This window comes from Camelus ferus, chromosome 16 (genome assembly GCF_009834535.1).
Source record: "Camelus ferus isolate YT-003-E chromosome 16, BCGSAC_Cfer_1.0, whole genome shotgun sequence".
Lineage (NCBI taxonomy): Eukaryota > Metazoa > Chordata > Mammalia > Artiodactyla > Camelidae > Camelus > Camelus ferus.
Window position 1 is genome coordinate 46,451,354 of NC_045711.1, and position 25,604 is coordinate 46,476,957.

Below are 25,604 nucleotides of genomic sequence, written 5' to 3' on the forward strand. Positions count from 1 at the left end.
CTAAATGCTTTGTTATATATTTTGTGACTTAATCCTCACAACAACTTCATGAGTTATCACGAGGTATTACCCTTTCACAACTGTAGAAAGTGGAACACAAGAGATTAAGGAATTTGTCTTAAGTTACTGGACCATATATCGTGGACGCGAGCTATGGAGCCAGGCAGTCTAACCCCAAAGGCCAGATTCTCAACTGTAAGGCCTTCCCCAGTCAGAAGCTTCGCGTGTGATTCCTACAGGTAAGCTTCATTAGAGTGGAACGGATTCTGTTTTATGTTCCATATGGAACCCTCCGCGCCCAACTCGGCGCGTGGCACGCTGTAGACAGCCAGTGAGCAGTGGCAGACCTCCGGTCGGAGGCTGCGATGGCGGTGGGGGGACAGTCACGGAAAGCTGAGAGGGTCCGACGCGTTCACGTGGGCCTAGAGCACCGGGTCGCATCAAGTTTTGCGGACCCTTGCCGGAGTGAGAGGCGGAGCCGCCAGGCCCCTGGCAGTGGGCGATGTCACCCCGCGGCCGGAAGTCGGAGAGAAACTTCCGGCGCGCGGAGATGACGCACGGCCCGCGCTTCCGCGTTGGGGAGCCGGCGGCTGATACCGGGACGCGGAGACCCGGGGCCCCGGCAGCGGGGCGGCCTGCGGGCCAGGGCGGGGATGCACCGCCGCGGGGTGGGAGCCGGCGCTATCGCCAAGAAGAAGCTTGCCGAGGTGAGGGGAAGGAGGCGGACCCACAGCCACCCCTGACCCGCGAGAGACAGAAGTCTTCCCGAGCACAGCCCTGTACCTTCACATCGCCTCCCAACAGAATCTGACGCGGGCTTCTCGGGTCCCGGGGAACTGAACTGCTCCAGCTTCCGGTGGACTGGAATGTCAGCATCCGCAGATCCACTAGCCCTTTCCCCTACTTCCCCAAATTTGATTACAGACGAGTCGTCTATCCTACTTCCTCACCCCCTCGCCCTAAGAAAACCACCTGAGAGACCCTCCTCTTTTCATACTTCTGAGGAGGCAGTACAAGTGGGAGCCCCCAGCACCCACTCTCTCAACTCATGCTGGTCTCTTTGTCTGACAGGCAAAGTATAAGGAGCGAGGGACTGTCTTGGCTGAGGACCAGCTGGCCCAGGTGAGTGAGTTGGAGGGCTCCAGGCAGCATGGGAGACCCGATAAGGCTGGGAAGGTCACCTTTCATATAACTTCGATTGTTTGGATCGAACTGAAAATAGGGTAGCTGGCAAATCCCCATTTCTGGGCTGCTCAGATCTTTTAGGTGATTTGCTAATAACAGTGATCGCTAACGTCTTTGATTAGGTGCTTGTGCGTCCCAGGCACATGTCCATTTTCTTTACATACACTGTCTTGTTCATTCCTCCTGACAATTCTATCAGGAAGGAACTCTGTTCTTCCTAGTATAGAATGGAAAGCACTGAGGTGTTAAGTCCTTTATCCAAGGTTACATGGGTAGTAAGTGGTAGAGTTGTTTGATTTGGGTCTTTTGGGTTTTTACTTTAAATGCCTAAGAATAACATGAAAATACTGCCTTACCTGCGGCACCTACCGCTACCACCATCACATCTCTGTGCATACCAGAGGCGTGTGTGAGTGGTGGGGGTGTGGCTTCTGCTCAGTTTCCTTCTCTAACACTTCCCTTTTCTGTACATGTCCTGTCTTTACTCAGTTATTTTGACTGGTGAAGAAGAGGAGAAGGCCGTGAGGCTAGGAAATGGGCACTTGAACTGAGGAAAGATAGTAGATACAGGCTGTGCTCTTAAAAAGCTCCCACTCGTAAGGGGAGATAACATGCAGGAATCAACTGGAAGTGGTGATTACAGTAATGTGTGAATTTCCCATATGTAGCAAATGAGATGTTGGGCCAGGAGTGGGTTGAAAATAGGCTTTGTTAATTAGGGAAAGAGGAGTGATATAAATAGGAAGTCAGAATGTTCCCCAAACCAAAATTATTTGGCTTTGGAATGTAATCTGGTAGACTCACACCCCTCCCTCGGAGATTCTGTATATGGGGTTTATCCCCAAGGAGGTCCATAACAAAGATTGAACAACCACTGCACACCTAATTCATGCCAAGCTTCTTTTCTTTCCTATCTAGCCTTTCTGTCAGTGGCTGAAGACTTCCCACCCTGTGAAGGCTGCATTCCCTCATTTTTAAGGCAAAATGGATTATTAGGTGCACCTTCAGTTCAATAACCCTTTTTTCGGGGAAAAAAGCAGCCCTTCCAATAAAATGAATATAGTTAACACTACTGTATGTTATATATGAAAGTTGTTAAGACAGTAAATCCTAAGAGTTGTCATCACAAGGAGAAAAATTTTTTTCTGTTTCTTTACTGTGTCTATGTGAGATGATGGATGCAGATCAAATCATTGTGCTACACACCTTAAACTTATACAGTGCTGCATGTCAGTTACATCTCAGTAATACTGGAAGAAAATGAATAAATAAAACAAAAATTGTAAAAAAAAAAGCAGAAAAAGGAAAGAAAAAAAGCACCACATTAGATGTGCACGTTTATTGTTAGATGCATCTTGACTTCAGAACAGGAACACATAAAAGAATGTGTATCTTAGAATTAAAGAAACATTATAGCATCTCATTTCTGGTGATAGCAGAACTCTGAAGGTAAGACAGGGATAAAAAGAAAGGGAACAGTAAACAGCATAATAGTAGGCCTGAAGGAGACAGGTTATTTCAGCCTTTGCCCTGCCACTGGCCCAGGGACCTATTAACACCTGGTTGGGTTACCCCTAACCTCCGCCTTGTTCATCCTGCAGATGTCGAAGCAGTTGGACATGTTCAAGACCAACCTGGAGGAATTTGCCAGCAAGCACAAGCAGGAGATCCGGAAGAATCCCGAGTTCCGAGTGCAGTTCCAGGACATGTGTGCCACCATTGGGGTGGATCCTCTGGCCTGTAAGGAGTTGTCTGTAGGGGTCCAGTGTTCTCCTAGGGTTTCTAAGGGACAGAAGCTCACCCAATTGTCATCATGACTTTTGGGACATCTACAAGGGCCTACAGGGAGATCCAGAGGATGTTGCCTTTAGGGAGTACCTAGCAGGTTGGCTGAGTGCCCAGTTTGATGGGAAAGATGGAGAGGTTGGAGGGTAGGCTGAGTAGCTGGTGTAAATGATCTTCCCTGGAATGCTCTGCTGTGGAATTTTTTATGGCTTTTTTTCCTCTTTGTTTAAAAAACAATTTTTAGTTTTAATAAAGGTAGTCTGCGACCAGGCTGTCCATCAACAAAGGTGAAAAAAGAAAAGGAGGAAATAGAAGTCCCCTGACTCTGTCCCATAATTGCAGAGATAAAGTACTGTTAACAGTTTAAGGTATATCTTTCAAGACACCTTCATCATATTTATTAACTATTTTTTTTACATATATCGGATTATGCTGTAATTACTACTTTATAACCTACATTTTTTACTCAATAAAATATCTTCAGTGGATTTTTGAATGCCAGGTCTGTGTATTCTTTCTCTTAGCCTTGTCCAGACCATATGTCCCACTATGTTTCACTGCATTATTTGGGAAAGGAAACTCATTTTTATAGGCTCCTGAGCCAGAGCTACCAGCTAAATAGAAATGCCTTTTAGACTGCCCACCTTTAGAACTGTCTGAACCTGTTCTTTAGTGGGAGTCACCAAGAGTCAGATTGTGTTGAGGATCCTGAGTAGTAAGTGGAGCAGAAGGACTTCAAGCTAGGCGGGAAGACTTCTCATAGGGTAGATATTTTTTCTTTTAAACACTATTTAATCATTTTCTATTTATAAAATTAATTTGTTCATATCCAGTTTTGTGATTGCACACTAAATGCATCAAGATATGTGAATGACAGTTCTTTAAAATGGTGCATAATTTGATATTTTAAGCTCTAGATTTAAAAAATGTAATAATTTTTGCCTGGAATTTCTTTCTAAAGGTCACTGTTAGGTTGGACAGTATGAACTAGTATAGATGTTTTCATCTTGCTTTGAAAGAAAACATGTAACTAATGAATAACCTAGCTTTTGTTTTTCTGTCTTTTAGCTGGGAAAGGATTTTGGTCTGAGATGCTAGGCGTGGGAGACTTCTATTACGAGCTGGGTGTCCAGATTATCGAAGTGTGCCTGGCCCTGAAACACCGGAATGGAGGTGAGGGTGCCTAGGTCCTGTGGACTGGGCTTTGGGCTTCTCTGAGAGGGAGAAAACCCTGAAAGGTAGCTTTTTCTGTCCTGAAATCTGCAGGCCAATAAGGTCCTGAGAATCATCTTAGTGCTTCCTGCAGTTGAATCCATGGCCAGTCTCCATGGCCAAGGGTAAATGGAATTACCCAAATATTTATCTCTGTTCTCCAAAGATCTTTGGCCAGGAAGGTTTAGCTTGAAGTTGTTACAGAACATGTAGGGAGGTAGGGAATAGACCTTTTCCCCTGATAGATGATGTGTCTGGGTTATAATTTTCTCATTATTTAGTAATGGTAGGCCTGCCCTGCTTCTCCAGGATGTGGTGATGCCTACTGAACCTCTGTGCTCCCCAAAATGTGACCTTCAAATGGTCATCCAGTGGTGTCATCTTAATAAGTACATTGAACGGTCTGTATTAAAGTTAATAAAACTTAAAACCAGTTATAAATCATTGGCTATAGACACAGCCTTGGTATCAAGAGAGCATTTATAGTTTTTTTAGAAATGATGTTGCCTTCGTGTTGTTTTTTTTTTCAGCCATAAAGGTAATCCTTCAACTGCTTTCTGTGCCCCCTCTCCAATAGGTCTGATAACTCTGGAGGAGCTACATCAACAGGTGCTGAAAGGGAGGGGCAAATTCGCCCAGGATGTCAGCCAGTAGGTCTTGCCTTCCAACCCCTTGGAGTCTAGAAAGGTCTTTAAAAATCAAATGGAAATCTTTTCTCCTTACTGCTCGTACATCTAGGCTGGTTTAGGAATCATTTTTATTCCTCTTTATGATCATTAAAAATGTTATTTTAGAAAACTGAAAATAGGGAGATATTTAAAAAAAAATCCACTTATTATTTCTCAACTCAGAGATTACAACATTTTGGTAGATTTCCATCTAAGGATATTTTTCATGCATAAATATATATATATATATATATATATTTTTTTTTTTAAACATACTTGGGGCTGTGTATAATCTTAATACCATTTGTCTGTCTTTTTTTGGTTTATTTATTTATTTAATTTTAGAGGAGGTACTGGGGATTGAACCCAGGACCTCATGCAAGCTAAGCATGTGCTTTAGCACTTGAGCTATATCCTCCCCTAATCTTGACACTGTTTGAGGTTAAAGAGATTAGAGCAGGCACTGAGAAAGGCTGAGGGAGGGAGTTGGGCTTTGAAGATGGGGTGTAAATTGACCCAGTTCACCAGCGTTTGTGTGTGATTCCACTTTGAGAAAAGGTAAAAAAGGCTATTAGTATGTGGGCTGGATGTGTGATCTCCACATTTTATGGGTTTTCTTCTTCCCTAATTTCAGTTAGTTGTCAACTAAGAAATCAGAAAATCTGGCACTACTGGGCCTGAATTTCCAAAAGGCAATAATCAGCTGGGTTACCCCCTTTCAAATGGATAAACATTCTCTATTTTGCCATAGTTCTTACTACTGCCTCTTGTCTCTTAAGTTCAGCTCATTCATTCACATTTCCTGATGGCCTCCTGTAAGCATATTTTTTTTACCTCTGTCTGGTGTTGGAATGGTTTGCAGAGTGGAGGGCCTGACTCTTACACTATCTTCCTTGAATGTTCAAGCACCATTTGGTGCACTTTAACCCCGCCTTTTTACTGATGCAGTTAAATGTTGTGCAGCCTTTTGAGTCTTCCATCAGGGTGTCCTGCCCAGAGAGAGCTGAAACTGCATTGCTGGTAGGTCTGGTCTGCCTTGGGTCTTTAAGCAGCTCTTCCTCACTTCAGAGACGACCTGATCAGGGCCATCAAGAAACTAAAAGCACTTGGCACTGGCTTCGGCATCATCCCTGTGGGCGGCACTTACCTCATTCAGTCTGTTCCAGCTGAGCTCAATATGGATCACACTGTGGTGCTGCAGCTGGCAGAGGTACGGGGGTGCCTTCTGAGAGAGAGTGTGTGTGTGTGCGCACGTGCACATTAAGAGAAGAGAGCCTGGGAGGGGATTCTGGAGCAGCTCTGATCTCCCCCCATCACTCAGGTCTTGTGGTGAAACTGTCTAATGGACGCACTCCTCAGACCTGTGCTTATTTAGCAGACTTTTATTGAGCAGCTACAGTGCAGAGCACTGGGCCAGGCTGTGGGGCAGATAAAGGTGGGTGCCATGTAGATCCTGCTCTCTAGGAGCTTACAGTCTAGTGGAGTAGACAGACATGCAGACAACTAACTGTATTTCCTTGGTGGACAGATTCTTAAAACTACTTTATGGAAATCTTCAAAACAAACGTTTACTCTTGTTTGCCCTCCCCCGTTCCTCAGTAATGCGTTAAGCACCATCATCTTCCCCCGATCATGTTTTAAGGGAAGACATGTTCAGTTTTCTGAATTCTGTAATATAGATTAAAACTAAAGGAGGGAGGGGGCTTTTCTCGATTGGGGAATGGTTCGGGTGAGGCAGGACAAGGGCTGAATATTTAAATATTTGAGATTATGAACAGTTGATGATGATCACCATTCCTTCCTATCAGTTAATCATTCTGAATCTTCCTTTGTCATACTTTAGAATTCTCTGAGAAAGTCTCCATTAATATTTTAGTGCCAGGGACTCCACTTTTTAAGACTTAACCCCTCAACCTACCTCTGTCACCCTGAAAGTCACTTTTCTCTTGTTCTCTCTCTGCCAGAACCTCTGAACATTCTTTTTCTGTGCTTAGACTTCACCCAAGGGCAGTTCCCTCTTCTGTCTGGATAAATTAATTGTCCCTGGGAAGATGCTGGTTCTAAGCACACTCTTAACTCACTCCCCATTCCTCCTTCCTTCAGAAAAATGGCTACGTGACTGTCAGTGATATCAAAGCCAGTCTTAAATGGGAGACTGAGCGAGCGCGGCAAGTACTGGTAGGTGACTTTTGAGATGGCTCAGAAAAGACGGGCCCCAGATGGGAGGAGGTGGGTTGACAGGTACCACACAGAAAGGGGCTTCAGCCTCTTTACTGACTTCTTGCCTTGAAGGCTGCTGCTGCCACCCTAGAAATGACCCCAGCATTTCTCTGGAGATGGCACTGAGAGGTAGAACTCAAGCAAGGCAGGCTTCCCACCCTGGCACGTGGGCACGACCAGGCTGCCACTGCCGCTGAGGAGCCCCAGCACCTCTCTCTCCTGACCTGTAGGGCCTGGCCAGATGGTTAATATGGTTTGTACTGGAAGTAACACTGTTAGCACAGCATGAAGGGAATCATTAACTACTAATGATAATTACATATCTACAATTATATACTATTATCTTGCATATTATATATAGTTTTATATATACAGAGATTTCATAGTACTAATGAAAGGCTGATGTTGTGAAGGGGGAGTAGCATGAACATGTAGGGGCCCTGGCTTTCAGTTCCTTCTTCCTTACCCGGGCAGTTAAAACTATAAACATCTGTGAAGTAGGGATAACATAAACATTTGTTTGATGGTATTGAGCAGAACCTACCCATTTGGAGCATACTTCCAGCTGTAGGAACTGTGAGTTCATTCATTAATATGGCCCTTCCATTAACTTCTCCAAGGTTTTCCCACATCTGCCTGTTACCCAGTTAAGTTAACTGAAAGATAGTGATCTCCTTTTGGCTTCGGGGAATGGAGTTAGTGATTTGCTCAAGGCCACACAGCAAATATTTCTGTAGCCCTACCTTCCTTCCACAGCATTCCACTTGTCATTACCCTCTTTCCCAGCAACACAAGTTAAGCAACTTGGTGGCCTTTTTCACACCTCAGGCAAAGATCAAGGCTAAACAGATCATTCCAGTTTGGTTGTGTAAATATGTGAAGGCACTCGTGTAGATTTAGTTCAAAAACCCCACTGAAGCCAAAATTGGGTTTGGAGATTGTTTATCTGCCCTACTTTGTGGGAATGCCCCCTTCTCAATTGACATTTCCTTCTTTTTCCTGCCAGGAACACCTGCTGAAGGAAGGGCTGGCTTGGCTGGACCTGCAGGCCCCAGGGGAGGCCCACTACTGGCTGCCAGCTCTCTTCACTGACCTCTACTCCCAGGAGATTACAGCGGAGGAGGCCAGAGAAGCCCTCCCCTGACGAAATGTGGAAGGGGGCAGGGCAGCAGGCAGGGAGAAGAGGGAGGAGCTGGTGGTGAATAAAACCTGGACAACTCTTTTAAAAAAAGACAAAAAACCAAAAAAAATTCCAAGTTTTTTTCTTCCCCCAATATTCTTCATCCATTATTTTATTTTTTTAAAGTGCCTTCACATTGCATCTTTATTGGAGAAAACCTTGTTTATCCATTAAGGATAACCTGAGTAACACAGATAACAGCAAGCACATATAAAATGACTTTTGCACAGGTCATCTACGAGTTCATGGTAGAGCTGGGCCTAGGATGAAGGCCGTCTGTCTCCTGGCCAGTCTAGTCTTTATAACCCCGAGACATAAAATTAGAGCTTCTGTAAATTCAGACCTCTTCCTTATAAAGTATTCTTTATCTCAAATGAGCAGACCCTAATGGACCCGTAAATAATATTCACTTTTTCAGTCTCTTCTAGCTTTCTCTGTAGAGGTTCCAGGTTATGGCAGATTCAGCTATGAGTGTGAAGGAAATAGAGGTTAATGTTAAATGGTGATTAGAGAAAACAGTGGAATTGAGGGGAATCAGCCAATAGTGGATGTAGTATCGTTTCTCAAGTTCCTCACTAGCTTTCCCTCCCATAATGATCACCAGGTCCCTCTAACCTTCGTGGTGGGAAAAGGAATCATTTATTAACACCTACCCTACACCCAGTCTTATATACACCTTATTTATTCCTCATAGCAACCTTAAAAGCTTAAGTAGGTATCCTAACTTTGTAGGAGAGGAATCTAATTTGCCTGGGGCCACCAGCTTAAGAAACAGACCAAAGCTAGAGTTGAGGTCCATTAACCCCACAGCGCACAGTCTCCCGTATCTAGCTTTGCACGGCACAGGTAGGTCGTTTTATAATTTCTTCCTACACACATGGTTGGCCAAGAGGAAAAGCCTGTTCCAGAAACCAGAAAACAAGTTTTCCAAAGCAAGTACAGAAGGTACTGATGAGCTGCAAGTGAAACCCAGTCTTAACAGTCTGAATTCTAAATTCCTAAGAAGGGCTGGTTCAGTACCAGAAAGCTGAAAACCCAACAGTTTGGATTATTCATACGAAGACACCTTCAAGGGGATACAGCCTAAGCCCATCGCTACCTCTGCCCATCCTTGCAGGACATGCTCACTTGCCAGTTTCTGAACAAGTATTTCTTTGGAAGGAACCGAGGCAAAGATGGCATTCCTCTCCTTGACTGCCAAGGCCTCAAAACAGGACCGACCCTATTTCTGACTGATGGGGAGTTCCTGTTGCCATAACCCTGCTTCCACCCGCGTGATGTAACACAGGTTTTCAGCTTCCACTGAGCACTATCTTTATCCCTGACAGTTTCAGGCCTAAGGGAGAGGTGTGGTTGTCATGATCCCATTCTTCCTTTTACACAAACCCTCCCACACCCACAAGCGCTTCCTCCTTCTGCCAAAACAAACTTTATTGCACCAAAAAGAAAAAAAAAACTTCATTTATGTACAGTCAGATATAAAGACATCTCTTTGACTCCTGTGCATATATTTCCTCAACTCAAGATTAGGGCGTAAAAGTCAGGCTAGTATGCCAGACATGCTCTGCCCATGGCAGGGCCAGGAGAGGATTGTCACTTGAAAGTGGGAACACTTAAATGGGTGACAGACAACACTGGACCAACTGACCAAGGGCATTATTTTAAGCCCTGTACTAGCTCTGGGAATGGAAGAGGGAAACTGGAAGCAGGGTCCCTTCTTGAGTCTCCTTGTGAAGAGACCCAGCCTTCAGGTATCCAAGCTGAACTTCCACCCCGCAAGCCCACTTTCTGTCCAGTTTCTTCACTTTCTGCTCTCCCAAGTAGGACATTCTCCTTTGTGCCCAACCCCCTTCCCAACTCCCCCAGTAAGTCCCATGATCCACAAGGCAGAGGCCTCCCATAGCAGCGGGCAGAGCAGGTACAAGTTATCTTCTCCCTTACATGTAGCTGGATACCGACTGAGGCCCTGCGTCAGGGGGATCACCAACACCCCACCGGGAGCCCCAACAGTAAGAATCCGGAAAGTATGGGAGAACACATCAAAAGGGGAAGGATGGATTCCCTCGATGCCCAGTATCACAGGGCACCTAAAGCACATTTTTCTGAGCCAACCAGCTAAAGGATCACTGCAGCTAAATAGAGAGAAGCAACACAGCCAGGCAAACACCCATCAGAGCCAGTGACAAAGAGCAGCTGGGAGGGGCGGGGGAAGGGAGGGGAGGGGAGGGGAGGAGTCTTCAGAGTCCCAGCCCCGATCCCCTCTGCCATTGGCTACCCTTGCTCCCTACAGCTCCCCGGGCTTTGAAGCGAGGACTGCAGGCTGAGGTGAAAATACACAAGGACAGCCAAACACAATACAATAGGACTGGCATCCGTCGCCCCCCTGCACCCCACCCCCAGGAGGAATACCTCATTGTGACTAGTATTTATGAAAATCTGTAAGGTATTACTCTACATAGTGGCTCTAATCCCACACACACAGCAGCTGCCTGTGTTGGGAACTTTTCAAATCGGTGATTTGGGGAACAAACGGCATTTTCAGCTTCTTATGGTGCCTGTGCAGGCTTTACCAAGACCTTGGTTCAGTCCCAGTCACACTTACCTTCTGTCATAAATCTAGAAATGGGTGTGGGGATGGGGGGCAGAGGAGAAAGGTGCTCAGGTGCTAGGTAAAGCTTACTCAGCAGCAGCCTAGACGTCACCACTGTTCCTTCTCTTTGGTCTGTCTAGAACAGTGATTATAAATTAGGAAAAACAAAATTATGCTGGCCCATGGGAAATAATGGGAGAAGAGAGGCAGGGAGGAAAAGGGCATTGGGAAGCCCTGCTTCAAGACTGCAGACAGACAAGACAGACAACCACCCAGACTGCGTAAGTGTCACAGACAGCCCCCCCACCCCAATCTCCCTTCCAGATATCCCCATAAATCACTTGGGCACACTCCCTCTTGGAACTGCAATTCCTGTCTCCCACCTATCCCTAAGGAGCTGGCCCTGTGGAGAGGTGTGTTGGTTGTTGTTTTTGCCAGAGGCCCTCGCCCTAGGTGCTCCTGCATAGGTACCTTGGCCCCTGATGTGGGATGAACAAAGCCCCAGATGCTCGAGAGCCAAGGAGGTCATTTTGGGAACAGCCTCCCCACTCCCACGCCCTGGGATCCGAGCTTGCTTGGTTCTTGCCATCTTGCAGGATGACGTCACATTTGGAGGGAGATACACAGTGCCTCTCCATCCCTGGGGTGGGGGGAAGGGACTTTGCTGGGACTCTCGAGTAGGGGAGGGGAGAGGGGAGCAGGGTCTAAACCCTCAGGCTCCCGTGCAGGTCTGTCTCTGTCCCAGACGAGCTGCTATCAGAGTCCATTTCGGCGTTCTCATTATGGAGCCTCTCCAGCACTTTCTGACGAATCAGTCCCAGGCGCATCAAAAGGGACTGGTAGTCAAAGTGGCCCCGCTTCTCTCCAAAAGGGTCCTGTGGGGGAAAGGAGACAAGCGGGAAGGAAGATTCAAGTCTGGGTGGCTTACCCCAGAGAGCGCAGCTTTCGGCCCATGTGAATCACATGCTCAACATCTGAGCATGGGAACAGAGGCGGGCACAGTAGACAGTCCCGAACGACAGACATCATCGTCCTCGCTAGGACTCTCGGGGCACGTTCACCACCCCAGATAGGTCTGGCCTGGGCCAACAAGAAAATGTGCTTGCTCAAAAGCACGCCAATGTGCAGAAGGGGAACATAGTAAAGGGGAGATAAACAGGGAAGAGAAATTCAGGACCAGGACCGTAATCATTAGGAGTATCTGTGTTTTCAATTAACCTCATACAAACTATACAAAGGAAAAATTATCCTTCATTCCCTATACTCAAAAAGGGTAACTTGCTTTTCTAAGGTCACAGGTAGGTCCATAAACTCAAGGGTTCTGACTTCTGGATAAGCACCTGCACTCTTCTGAAGTCAAAGATCTCCAACCATTATATAGGAAGGGGTTAACTGTCCTTAAAGTCTCAAAAATAACTACGGGTAGAGTGGAGAATATAAAAAAAAGAAATTTAAAAATAAGGATTCCAGCAGCAAAGGAGCAGGGCCAGCATTCAAACACGTGGAGCCCCACTTTCCTTAGCAGTTACAAAAAGGTACATGATTTCTCTCTCATATTCTGTCCCCTTCCACACTTCTGCCCACATGTTACTCTCATGTTCAGGGGCCAGTGGATGTTAAGCCACAGTCACAGTAGGGTTCTCAACTAGTCACTTATATTTGAGCCTATTTACAATTTGGTTTAATAAGAACCTCTTCCTTTAAACAAGCCTAAATTCTGCATTCTTACTGAAAGTGGAAGCACATTTCCCCAGCAGAGTCAGAGAATGAGCAACTGGTTTCCATCCTTGGAACAGGAAATCTTTCAAGAATAATTGCATACCCAATGTTTCCCTAAGTGTTCTTCCTCTTAGCACCCCTCCAAGCTAGAGATGGAATTCCAATAGATGACCCTTATAATCCCTAAGTTCTAAATGTTCTTGATTTGAAAAGACTACTGACCAAGAAGGGAAGGAGTTCCAGGCCAGGCAGCAGGATGATTCAGATTCTACTCATGAGCACCTACTTTACACCAGGAACTTAGAACCAACTCCATATGACTTGTCTCCTCTCTGGACCTCAGCTACTCAAATGCACCAGGTTCCTTTCGGCTCTGAATTCTATGAGAGATGTGGATGTCACCCTTGTGGGGGGATTTACATGGTCTGTTGTAAGGCCTCTGGAGTCAGCAACAGGGGCTGTGTTACCTGCATAGTCTGGCCTTGAAGGTGCAGGCGATCTTTGCAGGCTACCTCATAGAAGTCATAATATTCCAGGAAGGACTTCTCCATCACCCCTCTGGAAAACAAGCAGAGAAGGTTAAGTTAGGAACAAGAGGGGAATAGGTCACCCTTTCACCATCTAATCTTAATGCCAAATTAAACAGCTAGAGTCCCCAAGCCAAGATGTGGTTTCCTACAAAGATCTTTCAATGGAAAAAGGAACAGCTGACCACCTAGGGTTGATTTCCCTTATACTCTAGGAGTTGTAAAATGAGAGTGACTATTAATACAAATCATTTGAACCCCAATTTCAACTCAAGATTTGCTCGGTCTCATCTGTTTTCCATAGGCCATACCTAATCCCAAACCTTACTCAAAATTCTCCTAGAAAAGTTTCATGAACTCTTGGTACATCTAGTTTTAACATCTAGAAATAAACCTGAACACTAAGAAGCGGGTTTATTATGAAGTGCTCTACACCTCATTCGGCTGTATAAGAGGTCCTCACAAAAATGGAGGCTCCCTGAGGGCGTGGAAGATGTCTTTCCCATCAGGCTTGGCACTCTCCAAGAACTAAGAAGCTCTTGAACTTCTCTCGGGTAACCCTCAGCCACCTGCTCTTTAAAAGCAGGAACCATATCTTTCCCCTTTCTCTATCTCCCTCTGGTGCCCAACACCGGACTTTGCCCCAAAGGTTCTCCAAGGTACAAACAAGCTAACTCTCCATAAGGTATACCAAGTGCCAGGCGGGCTCTCTTGACACATACCGTAGGGGTTCAGGGCAGGGACACTTTCCTTCCATCATGTCACAGACCGCCACTCTGATGGTCTCATGCCGAATACATTCATTGTAATTTTTGCTGTCTCCTGGATGTCTCTCCTACAATGTGACAGATACAATAGTATCCAAGTACAAAATTTAGGTAAAAAGAAAAACCAATGGGAAGAGACTTCAGGATGAGTACGGGGTATGTGACCCAAGCAAATGAGCTAAGGGCATACCTTTCCCACTGTATGGCAGATCCATAAGGAGCAACTAAGCCCTTGAGACCATTCACCTCCCCCTCATGCATACCAATACCCATCCTCGTTATGGGTCATTTTATCTATAAGCAGCAAACCAGATACATCAAATTTCCCGAAGCCTGAAATGAAAGGCCTCGCAGGTAAGGATTAAGTGGGAAATAATCGTATGTAAGAACGATGGTAGAACAAAAAGGCACACGTGACGTTAAGAGTCTCAGTCTGAAAAACCTATAGCTATCAGGATGCTTCCTGGTTAACTCCTTTACAGTTCTAGGGTTCCACCATCACTGAATTAATTACTATAAATCCATCAGAAGTAGAACTTGACATTTTCAAAAGAGTAACTCTGAACTTGGTCTGGAAAGCTGATATGAAAGCGTGGGCATGAACAGAAGAGAGCATGGCCTCCCACCCTCTAACTCCTCCCCTGCTCCTCCTCCTATCACCAACCCCAGTCAATCAGAGCCTTGGCTCTATCAAAACATGTGAACAGGAAAGATATACATGGCTTTAGCCTACCACCATGGTTCCCAATGTGCATCACAGCGAAATCACAGGGGCACTGTGGGATACTGTAAACTTTTTGAGGAAAACCACAGTATTCAATACCTGTCAAACACCATGCGAACTACTAGATTGAGGCAGGTAGTTCAGTTTTAACATTAAAACGCATTATATTCCTTTCGATGACATACTTTTTTTGAAGCTGGATTTTCAGTCACTACTTTGATAAGCAGCAAGTAGCATATGAAAATGGGGGGACAGAAATGAGGGTGGTGACTCTGATCTGAGTTTAAAAGTTGTGTGGCACAGAACAGGTATAAACATACTATTTTTTGTTTTCAAATATCCTATTTTCAAAATCACTGTAGTTATTTAAGAAAGAAGTAAGTTGTTTGGACCTAACTACTTAACAAATGGAATAGTATGGCATTTCTTTCTGCCTGGGGAACTGAAAAAAAGTACCAAGACAAGAGGGTGCCGTGACAGAAGAACGTTTGAGAATTTTAAGAATAAAAGTCACATCGCTTGAATTTCCAAACAAGACCTAAAAAATCAGCTCGTTGGTTAGCCAATGAGGTCCATTTCCATTTCTACCTACTCCTGAAATCATATACACTATTTGTTGGAAAGGATGGTGTAGGGAATTATTTTTGTTCATTCTTAAAAGGGTATTTCCCTTTGTTTAGGTATACAGAAGAATCATCAGTGTTCGTTATCTCATATAGTTTCAAAATGAATTAAGCATCAGAAAGATAAAGAAAAATACCATATGATATCACTCAGATGTGGAATGTAAAAAAAAAAGACCAACGAACTTATTTACAAAACAGAAACAGACTCACAGACATAGAAAACAAACTTAATAGTCACCATGGGTGAAAGCAGCTGGGAAGGGATAAATTGGGAGTTCAAGATTTGCAGATACTAATTACTATATATGAAATAGATAAACAAGTTCAGACTGTACAGCACAGGGAACTATATTCAGTATCTTGTAGTAACTTACGGTGAAAAAGAACATGAAAACGAATATATGTAAGTTCATGTATGACTGAAGTATTGTGCTGTACACCAGAAACTGACACAACATTGTAAACTGACTATACTTCAATAAAAATATTTAAACAAACAAACAAAATGAATTAAGCTGTTTTGATCACCTAAACTGAATTATTATTTTTGGGGAATATCACTGGAACTCTTTTCCTGTGCTCATGAGTAATTCTGGAAGGGGCTTAGAACAGTTGAAGATTTGGGGCTCCTGGGACTACATCCTGATCTGTGTCTTTGTGAATGGTCCTCTCTGAGCCACTATTACCTCACTGGAAAATAGGGATAATAATTATTGACTTCACAGACTTAGCATGAGGATTAAATGAGAAATTATATATGTAAGAGCTTGGCAGTGGCTGGCATATAGTATACTCTTGGAAAATATGAGTTTCCTCCACTTTCTCTTTGGCAGCACTGACTAAAATACTCTTGCCCAAGCCAGTGACTGCTCTTTTGGCTCTGCAGGTAACAGTACTTCGTAACTCCAGAAACAAGTCTGGCTCAGCAGTCACCAGAGAGCACCTTAAAGGGACAGTGGAGAATGGAGGCATCCAGAAGAACCCACTGGCTGCAAGAGCCCCCAGAATAGTCTCGGGATTAATTTCCAAATGACTCCACTGATTTCCAGATGGTAGATTAATCCAAGTCAAATGGAAATAACTTGACAATGTTACTGTAACTTAATAAGGGCGAAAAAAAAAAATCACTATTAAGGAGCAGGCATGCCAGATCCTTTTTTCTCCAACAGTGATGAGTTTAATACATGGGGCTGAGCCAGACGAAAAACCAAAACCAAAACCTAAATGCTCAAGTAGACTTTTCAGATCTCTTAAAACCCAATATTCCACACCCCAGAGTTGGGCCCACCTGGTCTTACCTGCTCAAAGCCAGGCTCATTGTGATAGGGGTTCTCAGTCATCAGGGACTGGATGGAGATAAGCACGGAAGAGATGCTCTGGGCTGGGCTCCAGGCAGGGCCAGTCCATGTACTGCAAAACACATCAGAGGAAAGAGAAGACCGTGAAGCACAGAGACGGGAAAGGCCAGTGCACAAGTACCCTGGGGCCTGGCAGTACCATCATAAGTGACTCAACATTTCACTTTCACTATTAGTACTCTGGAATTTCCCAGCCTGTCTCACCCCCATTCACCAGAAATCAGTCAACTGCCTTAATCCTCTTATCAAAGACAAAAGAAAGAGGGTAAAGTAAGCCAGGTAACTTTGTAGGGATTTTCTTTGGGCTAGGAAAGAAACAGTAGCCAGGGAAGGTTCCCTTCATCAAAATGAAACAAATAAGGTAAGAAAACAGCTCCAAAGGCAGTCTACACATTAACCTCTGTGAATCTCAAAGACCTTACTTCTTTCTTTATGAGTGGTGATGGAGCCAGTGAGGAGAGAGAAGTTGAGCACACAGGCCCAGGAGGGACTGAAGCCATCTGGTTAGAGGCCATGTGCTGGGGCTGATGACTGGGGATCCAGTTCTCTATCAAGCCCCCAAAAGAGTGTAAGTTCTCTGAAGAGTACACAACTCTGCCAAAGGACAGGAAAGGAATAAGGCTCTTCCACACTGTGGAGGGTCTGAAAATGATATATGAAGAACATTTGAACAACAGAGAAATACCAAAATTGCTCCTCTCTTTCATAAACCTGATGGAGTACTGGGAGGAAGAAGGAAGCTTGGACATTAATGACATTTATTTTTAGCTCAATTAATTGAAGAAATGACACCTGAGCTGGAAGCTAAATACAACATGAGCCAGGACTGGTTTGTTCAGGTTAACTGGCCACTTCCCTTTCCTGCTGGACTTGAGGAAAAGCCACTAAGTGATGGGGAGCAGTAACTTCCTCAGAGCTTGCTCTTCAGTGCCTCTCCACCTTTCTTCTCAGCTTCGCTCCCCCAGGAACCCTAGACCTTGGGTTCTCTAAAGCGTCATGTATTTGGAGACTGAAGTCAACAGGGTAAACTTTCATTCAATTTCTCTGTAAGTCAGCCCAGTATTTCTTCCTAGGTAGGGAGGAAAGGAATGAGGCTAATAAAATGAGTATAGTCAACTAAGAACACATAGGAATTTTCTACTCTGATTCTCCACGGCAAACTTTCAAATTCAGAGTAGCTTCTCCTTTTCCAACCAACACTTCTGCCACTTACACCCACGATTGTACTTCCCGTTTCTACTGTGAATTGATGTTTGCTCAAAAGTTTTATACTGGCCTAATGAAAGAAAATTTAATACAAAAACACTTTCATGAACAAGTTTCATAGTGAAGCAACAACTAAATTTCCTTACCACGGTGGGTTATACACACCACTCTCTTTACCAGCATGGACAATTCTATACCCTAAGGAAATAAAAACTTCTTTTAAGGACAACTTCCTTTAAAGGACTTCCTCACTGCTGTTTGTAATCACAGACCATATCCTTGGATCTCAGAGAATTTGGGTGGGGTGGGGAGGGGGAACAGTGTAGAGGAAAGAAGTTTGTTTCAGCTGCCTTTCCCTCACAAAAACCTGGAAGTGTATTGGATTGGAGAGGAAGAAAGAAACAGGATAACCAGTTTGGGCAACTTTCTTAACTCCAACTTTTACTTGTTCTCTGCCCTAGGGAAATTCAGATCACACTAAAAAGACCAATCTGGAATATGCTAGAAGTTATTTCCAGAATGTTTAACCCCTAAAGGCAGTTAAAAGGGAATGGACCAGAACTACTTGAAGCAAAATCTCGGTAGCACCCAGAAACAAAAATGCACTTGAAACTTTTGTTTCATATCTGATGTGACTTCTAACCTCAGACATTTTTCATTCAGTTGTTAAAATATCATAATCATCATCATCACCACCACCGCCTCCAAAGCCACTCATGAGAGACTCAGAAATAAGACGCTCACAATCCTGAATAGCACAGGATCTGCAGCCTTTCTCAACCTGCTCCGGAGAGAATTAAGCCCTGATGCCCTAAGGGAGTGGTTCTCCAACTGGAGTTTGCACCAGAACCCCTAGATTGCTGGGCTGCCTCCAGAGTTTCTGATGTAAGAACTCCAGGGTGAGGCCCCAGAATCCGCACAGCTGTAAGTGATCCAGTGCTTCTGTGACATTCAGTGAACCACTTCACTAAGGCATCCGTTGTATGGAGTGAATTAACTTCTCTTTTTTGCATTTAGAATGGTACTACTCAAGTACCCTCCTGGGGAGAATTGAGGAAATAGTCATTCCAATCATTTTCTGTGTTCAGATGAGGAACCCTGGTTGATAAAGGCTGGCCTAGAGTAATTATTTGCTAACAACCAACTTGGCCACTTAGAAGTCTCCTCTTACCCTAGAATACTCAAGCAGACTTTCCCATTGCGGTAGAAGTTGGGGTTAAACCTCACTGTGTTATTGCCCGTTGTCATCAGTTTGACCCGAGGTGGGTGGATGGGATAGTCGGGCGGACACCGAAACACGAACAGGAAGAAACCCCCTTCATAAGGAGTGTCAAATGGGCCTGTGATCAATGCATGAATCTGCAAAATAAAACCCCATCTCAAAATTGTGAGGTGATGTCCCAACCCAAACCCTCCTGGCTTCCACTTGCTACCCACGCCAGCAGCAGGACCTTCGACTATATCCGTATCATATCCTCACTATGCAGAATGAATAGTGTGTACTCACTCATACTAACAAATATGTTTGGAATTTTAAGAAATCTCATTACAATGGAGTGGCATCTTACTCAGGGGTTACATTCTAACCTTAGAGCCCAAGGTAAAAATTGAACCTAGCCAAAACCACCCTTGAGTGCCCCTTAAAATTCCCTTAAAGCATGTTTTTTTTTTTCGTTCAGACTTTACTGATCAGTATTATGTGTAACAAATGGATAGAACACCAGTGTGCAAAACATAATATGTATCTGTAAGATATTATCCTAGCACGTTTAATTTTAAGAAATCAATACCTACAACTAGTGAGTACGTTTGTTTGGATCTGCCTAGGTGAAACATGCATATGATGCAACTCCACCCTCCATCCATGTGACACAAGGGGAGAAAGATGAATGAAAAAGAGGAAAGGGATTGGAGGCCACCACACCAGTGCCAATCACAGTGCAGAGCTGAGGGTTGTAATGGAGGCCTAGGGTATCTGCTTCCTCCGTAGAGGATCAAACCTACTGTGGAGGATGTGGCTCAGGCAGCATCCAGCTGTGTCAAAGATGCAAAGAAAAATGGGGAAACTCAGGGTCCACTCGGAGCCACAGATCATCCCCAGAACTTTCCCCAACACTGTAGGTTAATTAAAAAGAAAAAAATCAGCAGCACTTAAAACAGAATGTTAAATTCTCTTCCTCCAGCTGTGATTATGGAACAAGGTTTTTCTTCCAGAGGAGAGGAAAACCTTAACTGACTCAGTTATATTTCTTCTTTTACAAAGGCTCCTAGGCACTTAAGTCTGCTCTGAATTTAAACAGCAAGAGGAAAAAGGACCTGCAATCCAATGTCTCAGCCTACAGTCCCTACCATGCCCTGGTGGCCCTGTGTTATCTTTTAGCCTCCAGTCGTTTGGAACAGCAAGCTCAAATGGTATCAACATGACATCAGTTCTAGGACCCCAGGGACTAGCATATTAACACTGACACTTGACTAAGGACAAGATGTCTCAGAAACAACATTTCCAACGAGATAAAAAGAAAAAATCAATTTAAAGGGAAACGTATTCAAAACAAAATAGATATACAAACAATTCCAAATGTGAATTTTTACTGTAAGAAATTTGAAACTATGTTTTCATTTAAACAACACTAGATTTAGGTAATCTGACTTCTTCACAACATCAGTTTAAGTGAAAATTCACTTCTGAGAGTAGAGCATTCAATGACAGAGAAGTCTAGGTAATCTATGCCAGAGGAATTTAAGCTTTTTCTGTGTTTGTGTGTGGACAAGAGAGGAGTGGTCTTTGGGGTGGAAGGGATATTCCAAAGCAATCAGTAAGGACAGGAGCCTTAACAAAGCCCTATAACTACAAACACTGCTCACTCAAGCCTGCTCCATCCCCAACCTTCTTGGCTTCTGATTTACAGCACCACACTTAAAGGTCAAGAGCGGAAGGATGGGGGAAGAGTTGGGTAGCACAATGAATAGGGTGACCATATAGTTTATCATCCAAACTGGAGCATTTCTGAGAGTGAAAGAATGCTGGGACAATAGAAACATACTGGGATTTCCCAAGCCAACCAGGACCTTTTGGCACCCCAAAAAGAGACACATGTTCAAAGCTCTGTTCCACTTCACTGTGTGACCTTGGGCAAGCCAATTAATCTCTTGGGATTTTGATTTCTTCATCTATGTAATAAGAGATGTGAGCTGGATAATCTCTTTTAGGCTCTTCCAACTTTATGGGCCCGATTTCCCAATAACCCTCCAAACCCCACCAAGTTACATACCTTAGTCATGTCAACAGTATCAGGTACAACGAACATTCCTGGAGGAGGCTCCTTATAAATGGACATGATATCCCTGTATAACACCAAGAGGAAGTGGGGGAGGGAGTGAGGGAGAGGAGAAAAGAGGGGAATCCCTTGAGCAGAGCAGTTCTTATCACCTCAACAAGGCCAGGGTTCGAGAAAGTGGTGCTTGGTACCACAAATGTTTGCACTGTCTTGCTGGCTGAGAAATCTCAGCTGAGTACTTGTCAGGCAAGCAGAGAGCAAATTATTATCAAAGGCGCATTGTTTCCTCAGGGGGAGGGTTTGGAAAGGGGAGTGGAAATCAGAGATCCCAACAGCATCAGATGTCACCCTGGAAAAGCCACATCCCATTTACTCTCATTTCCTCCCACATGGCAATTCATTCACTCCCCACCTCCGAGATTCCCAGGTACTATGGCTGAATGCTGAATGAAGGTTTTTCAGTAACTGGGAAGGCATAATCAACTCCACTAAAAAACTAATTCCATAAACTACACAGTGGACCGTTGTTGGCATGGGGATTACATGAAGCAAGTGAGCTAGCAGGAAGCAATAATGGTCTTCTTGCCCAGGGGACTAAAAGGGTAGAGATCTCTTCAGGTTAGGGAGAGGACCCTCTGAAACTGCTGAGAATCTCACATCTGGAAGAGGACATGTACTACTATACACTACTTCTATAGAAGATGAGAGGATTGCTAGGTTTGCTAGGAGACTGCTCATAAATTAGTTGTGAGCAGTTATCTATAGGAACACATTCTAGGTGGGAAATCTAGGGATTTGCTAGGGTACACAGGGACATTAAAAAAAAAAGTGCAAATAAATGACAGGAGACAAAAACAAGTACTGGCAAAACTCAGAGGTATGTTAGAACTGGAAGGCTGAAATGGCCGAAGGAGTACAAGAGTTAAGGAGTGCTGAGCTGCCTTCGAGATGGCCCGCACTGTCTATGGAGTGTGTATCTACTTTTACTTTAAACTAAGCACCCAACCCTGCACCTCGTGGCCTCTCTGGCCATCTGAAACGGCCTGCACTCTGTCTACGGGGTGTGCATCTCTGAATAAATCTACTTTTACACACACACACACAAAAAAAAAGAGTGCTGAGTTTCTTAAGTTAGAGGCGGCAACCTTGATGGAGTTGGCCAACTGCATCAGGCCCTGGGCCAGGTGCTTTACACACAGTATGCTGTTTAATTTTTATCACAACCTTGAAAGGTAGGTGGGAATACCTGAAAGAACTTGGAATGTGGGGAATGTGATTACCTAGATGAGGATGACTGTGATGGGAGGCATGGGGAAAGAAAGAGTCTGGTCATCAGCAAACAGGTTTCAGTATTAACAGCAGCTAAAAAGCATTCTTTTCTCCTATGCAATAGGTTCTGTGCAAAGCATTTTCGCAAAAACATTATCTACTAAATGATATGATCTAAGATCAGTCACCCAAGAAATAAGCACAGAAAGGACTTGGGCCTTTGTTCCTATATTTGAACTGGGTATACTTGCTTCCGAAAGTAAACCACATGACCCGGAGGAAAGAATACAGAAAAGAAAGTCTTGAGTGGGACACTACAAGCCAAAGTGAGACTGGGAGGGTGAGAGGAGGAAGCCTGAGTTCCTGGAACAGGTGTGAGAGTGGACAGCTTTGGGGTTCTGGAAAAGTGCTTCAAGGAAGGCTGCAGGCATGTGAGGGAAGCGACTTGGACTTGGGGAAGGGACTTTGTGGAGGGGACTTGAGGAGACCGGGAAGAAAAAGCCAGGCTGGCCTGGAGTCTCAGGCTGAGCAAAGCAAGCTGTGTGTGTTACTAACGGGGCTCAGGAGACGACGCAGGGGACCGCTGGGTGGGGCCTCCGGGCAGCATCTAGCAAGGCTGGGGTGGGGAAGGGGGGAGAGGGGCGGCGCAGAGGGCGGGAAGGGGTGTTACTGAAGCGCGGAAGGGTCGGGTTTCGGGCGGGAGGTATGGGGGAGGGTGTCCGGACTGGAGACGGAGGGCTCACCGGAGGTGGCCGAGGGGCGGGGTCGGACCTGGGCACTCGAGGAGGGGCTTGGTGCGTGTGGGGCTGGGGGCGGGGGAAAGAGGACTTGGATCCCGACGCTCCGGGCTAGCCAGACGTGGGCCCAGGACCTGGGCCGCGGCAAGGGCAGCGCGGAAGCAGCGGGGCGGTGGTAGTGGGTAAGGGTGGGGGGCAGGGAAGGTCGAGCCCCGGAGCTCGGGGCTGGGGGAGGAAAAACCCCGGCTCACCGCTTGATCCGGAGGAGACACTGCGGCGCGGTTCGCTCGCCGTCCCAGTCAGAGCTGAGCGTGGGGTCCCAGTGGCTAAGCAGCGCGGCCCCGTGGGCAGCGGCCGAGGGCGGGAGCCCGGGCAGCGGAGCCAGGCCGCTCCCCGGCCCCCCGGCCCCGCCCGCCGCCGCCGCCGCCGCCCACACATCCGGCAGGAAAGGCGGCCCGAACCCGCCGCCGCTGCCGCTAACGCCAACAACACCAGCGACGCCGCTCGCCCCAGGGCCCGCCGCCCCGGCGCCCGCCGTGGCCGTCGCCGCCTCCTCAGTCGGACTCTCCGCCATCGCTCCTTCGCTTCCGGGACTGCTCGGCAGCACGTCCGCCGACCAGAGCGGCCGCTGCTCCCTCCCGCTCCCGCACCACCGAGAGCCGGGCCAGAGTGTCCCCACCCCCCTCGGCTTCCACGGCCCGGGCGGCGCTGGCTCCGCCCACCCCCGCCCCGACCAGCGAGAGGCGCTCTGCAAGAGCGTCCACTCCACGGTCCTCCAGGGCGGGCGGGGGTCGGAACTCGCCGGCCAAGCGAGGGTTCTGGGCCTGCGCGGCTCCCGCGCTCTGCGGGAGGAGGTTCCGAGGCGTGTGTGGACACCTAGGTATAGTTGAGAGCCCGGTTCCAAGGATTATTTTATTTTCAGGTGTTGAAAGGGGAGGAGGGTAAGACCATTTCCCCCGTTTAGGGGAGTGACCCTCAGACATGCCCAAGGGGTGGGACTGGGGATCCAGCTTCCTAGTAGGGAGGCGGTGAGTAGAGGAGTTGACTCCGTTACAGCCCTTCTTGTCCGGAAGACTGATTTATCCTTCCTCCCTGCACCCTCACTCACGGAGGGCAGACGGCAAGAGGAAGGAAGGAAGGAATCAGAACCTACGAGTGAAAAACTATCTCGTTTTAGAGTTTATTCAATATATATTTATAAAGGGCATGCTAAATGCCAGGCACTGTTGCTAGGCGTTGCCATAGGGATAATGAACCAGACCTAAAGAAGCTTGGTGAAAAGAAATCAAGCCTCCTGACTCCAAGCTCAGTATTTCTTCCCACAAGTCCTTGAATATGCAGGAATCAAGGGGCTGTGAGTTTAAATCCTGGGAGGATTCCTCAGGATTTTACTGAGATATGTAAGATGAAAAAGAATACTATGGACTGAGAAAAACAAGCCTTCAATAAAGAAGGCTTTCCCTTTTCTCGCTAGCCAGAGTACAGGCTCATAATCTAACATTCCCAGCAGAACCTGGGGCAGCACTCAGTAACCAAACACGCTGATTATTTCTGCAGCAAAGCATTTGAATATTCATACTAATGTGGGTACATTTATGAATATTCGTACTAATAGCCTCACTTTGGATTATATTTTGTAGCCAAATTTGCTTTTAAAAAAAGAAGTCCTGGGGGATGATACAGCTCAGTAGTAGAGTGCATGCCTAGCGTGCATGAGGTTCTGGGTTCAATTCCCAGTACCTCTAATAAATAAATAAACCTAATTACCTCCCTCGATTAAAAATAAAAAATAAAAATAAAAAGAATTTAAAAAAAGAAGTCCTGTTTTCACAGTTTTGTGAATTTTCCAACAATGGAATGTAGGGTTGAATGATAATGGCCAGCATTTATTGGGAGCTAAAATACTGGGTTTTTTTAGTTAACATTTATTGAGTGCCTAATATGTACCAGGCATTATGTAATGTATACTTTTTTTTTTTAAAGGGAGGTACTGGAGATTGAACCCAGGATGCACTCTACCACTGAGCTATACCCTACCCCCTACTTTGTCTTATTTAGTCCTTTCTACAACCTTGTGAAGTAAGTACTATTATTTGTCTGTTCTGACAGATGCAGAAAGAGAGGCTTACAGAGGTTTGGTCACTTATACATGGGTTATACTGAGAGCAAGCCAAATCTGTGTCAGAGAAAACGTTCTGACCACTATGTGATACAGTCACAGCTTGGAACTCTCCCTGACTTACCACATTTTACCTTGTATTAATTATGGTCCTTTGGTACCTGTTGCTCCCTCCTCATACCACCCCACACCCCCACCGTTCTTAGCACTCTAGATATGGATCTAGTACAGGGCCTGACACAGCTTAGATACTTAACATGAAGCAGAATGAATCAATACAATATTTTATACAGATCTCATGTTTTGTTGTGTTTTACCACTCTATAATAAAGATGCCCAAGTATTTCTGAAAGGAGATGCAATAAACCGGCAACAGTGGTTGCCTCGACGGTTTGGTTGTAGACAAGATGGGCCAAAGAGTGTGTGTGTGTGTG

The 25,604-nt window shown here is 45.4% G+C and overlaps 2 protein-coding genes across 2 annotated transcripts; one reads left to right on the forward strand and one right to left on the reverse strand.

The window, feature by feature from the left end:
- The first annotated feature begins 543 nt into the window (after nucleotides 1–543).
- On the forward strand, nucleotides 544–8,320 carry SNF8 (SNF8 subunit of ESCRT-II). The gene is made up of 8 exons (XM_006176412.3): nucleotides 544–707; nucleotides 1,072–1,122; nucleotides 2,787–2,925; nucleotides 4,039–4,143; nucleotides 4,760–4,832; nucleotides 5,919–6,060; nucleotides 6,954–7,028; nucleotides 8,077–8,320. The coding sequence occupies exons 1-8, from the start codon at nucleotides 654–656 to the stop codon at nucleotides 8,212–8,214; spliced, it is 777 nt and encodes a 258-aa protein (XP_006176474.1). The 5' UTR covers nucleotides 544–653; the 3' UTR covers nucleotides 8,215–8,320.
- On the reverse strand, nucleotides 6,217–23,634 carry UBE2Z (ubiquitin conjugating enzyme E2 Z). The gene is made up of 7 exons (XM_032457817.1): nucleotides 23,303–23,634; nucleotides 21,040–21,112; nucleotides 18,939–19,126; nucleotides 16,502–16,613; nucleotides 13,809–13,921; nucleotides 13,027–13,117; nucleotides 6,217–11,715 (listed from the first exon to the last, which is right to left on the reverse strand). The coding sequence occupies exons 1-7, from the start codon at nucleotides 23,623–23,625 to the stop codon at nucleotides 11,545–11,547; spliced, it is 1,071 nt and encodes a 356-aa protein (XP_032313708.1). The 5' UTR covers nucleotides 23,626–23,634; the 3' UTR covers nucleotides 6,217–11,544.
- Between the last annotated feature and the right edge of the window lie 1,970 nt (nucleotides 23,635–25,604).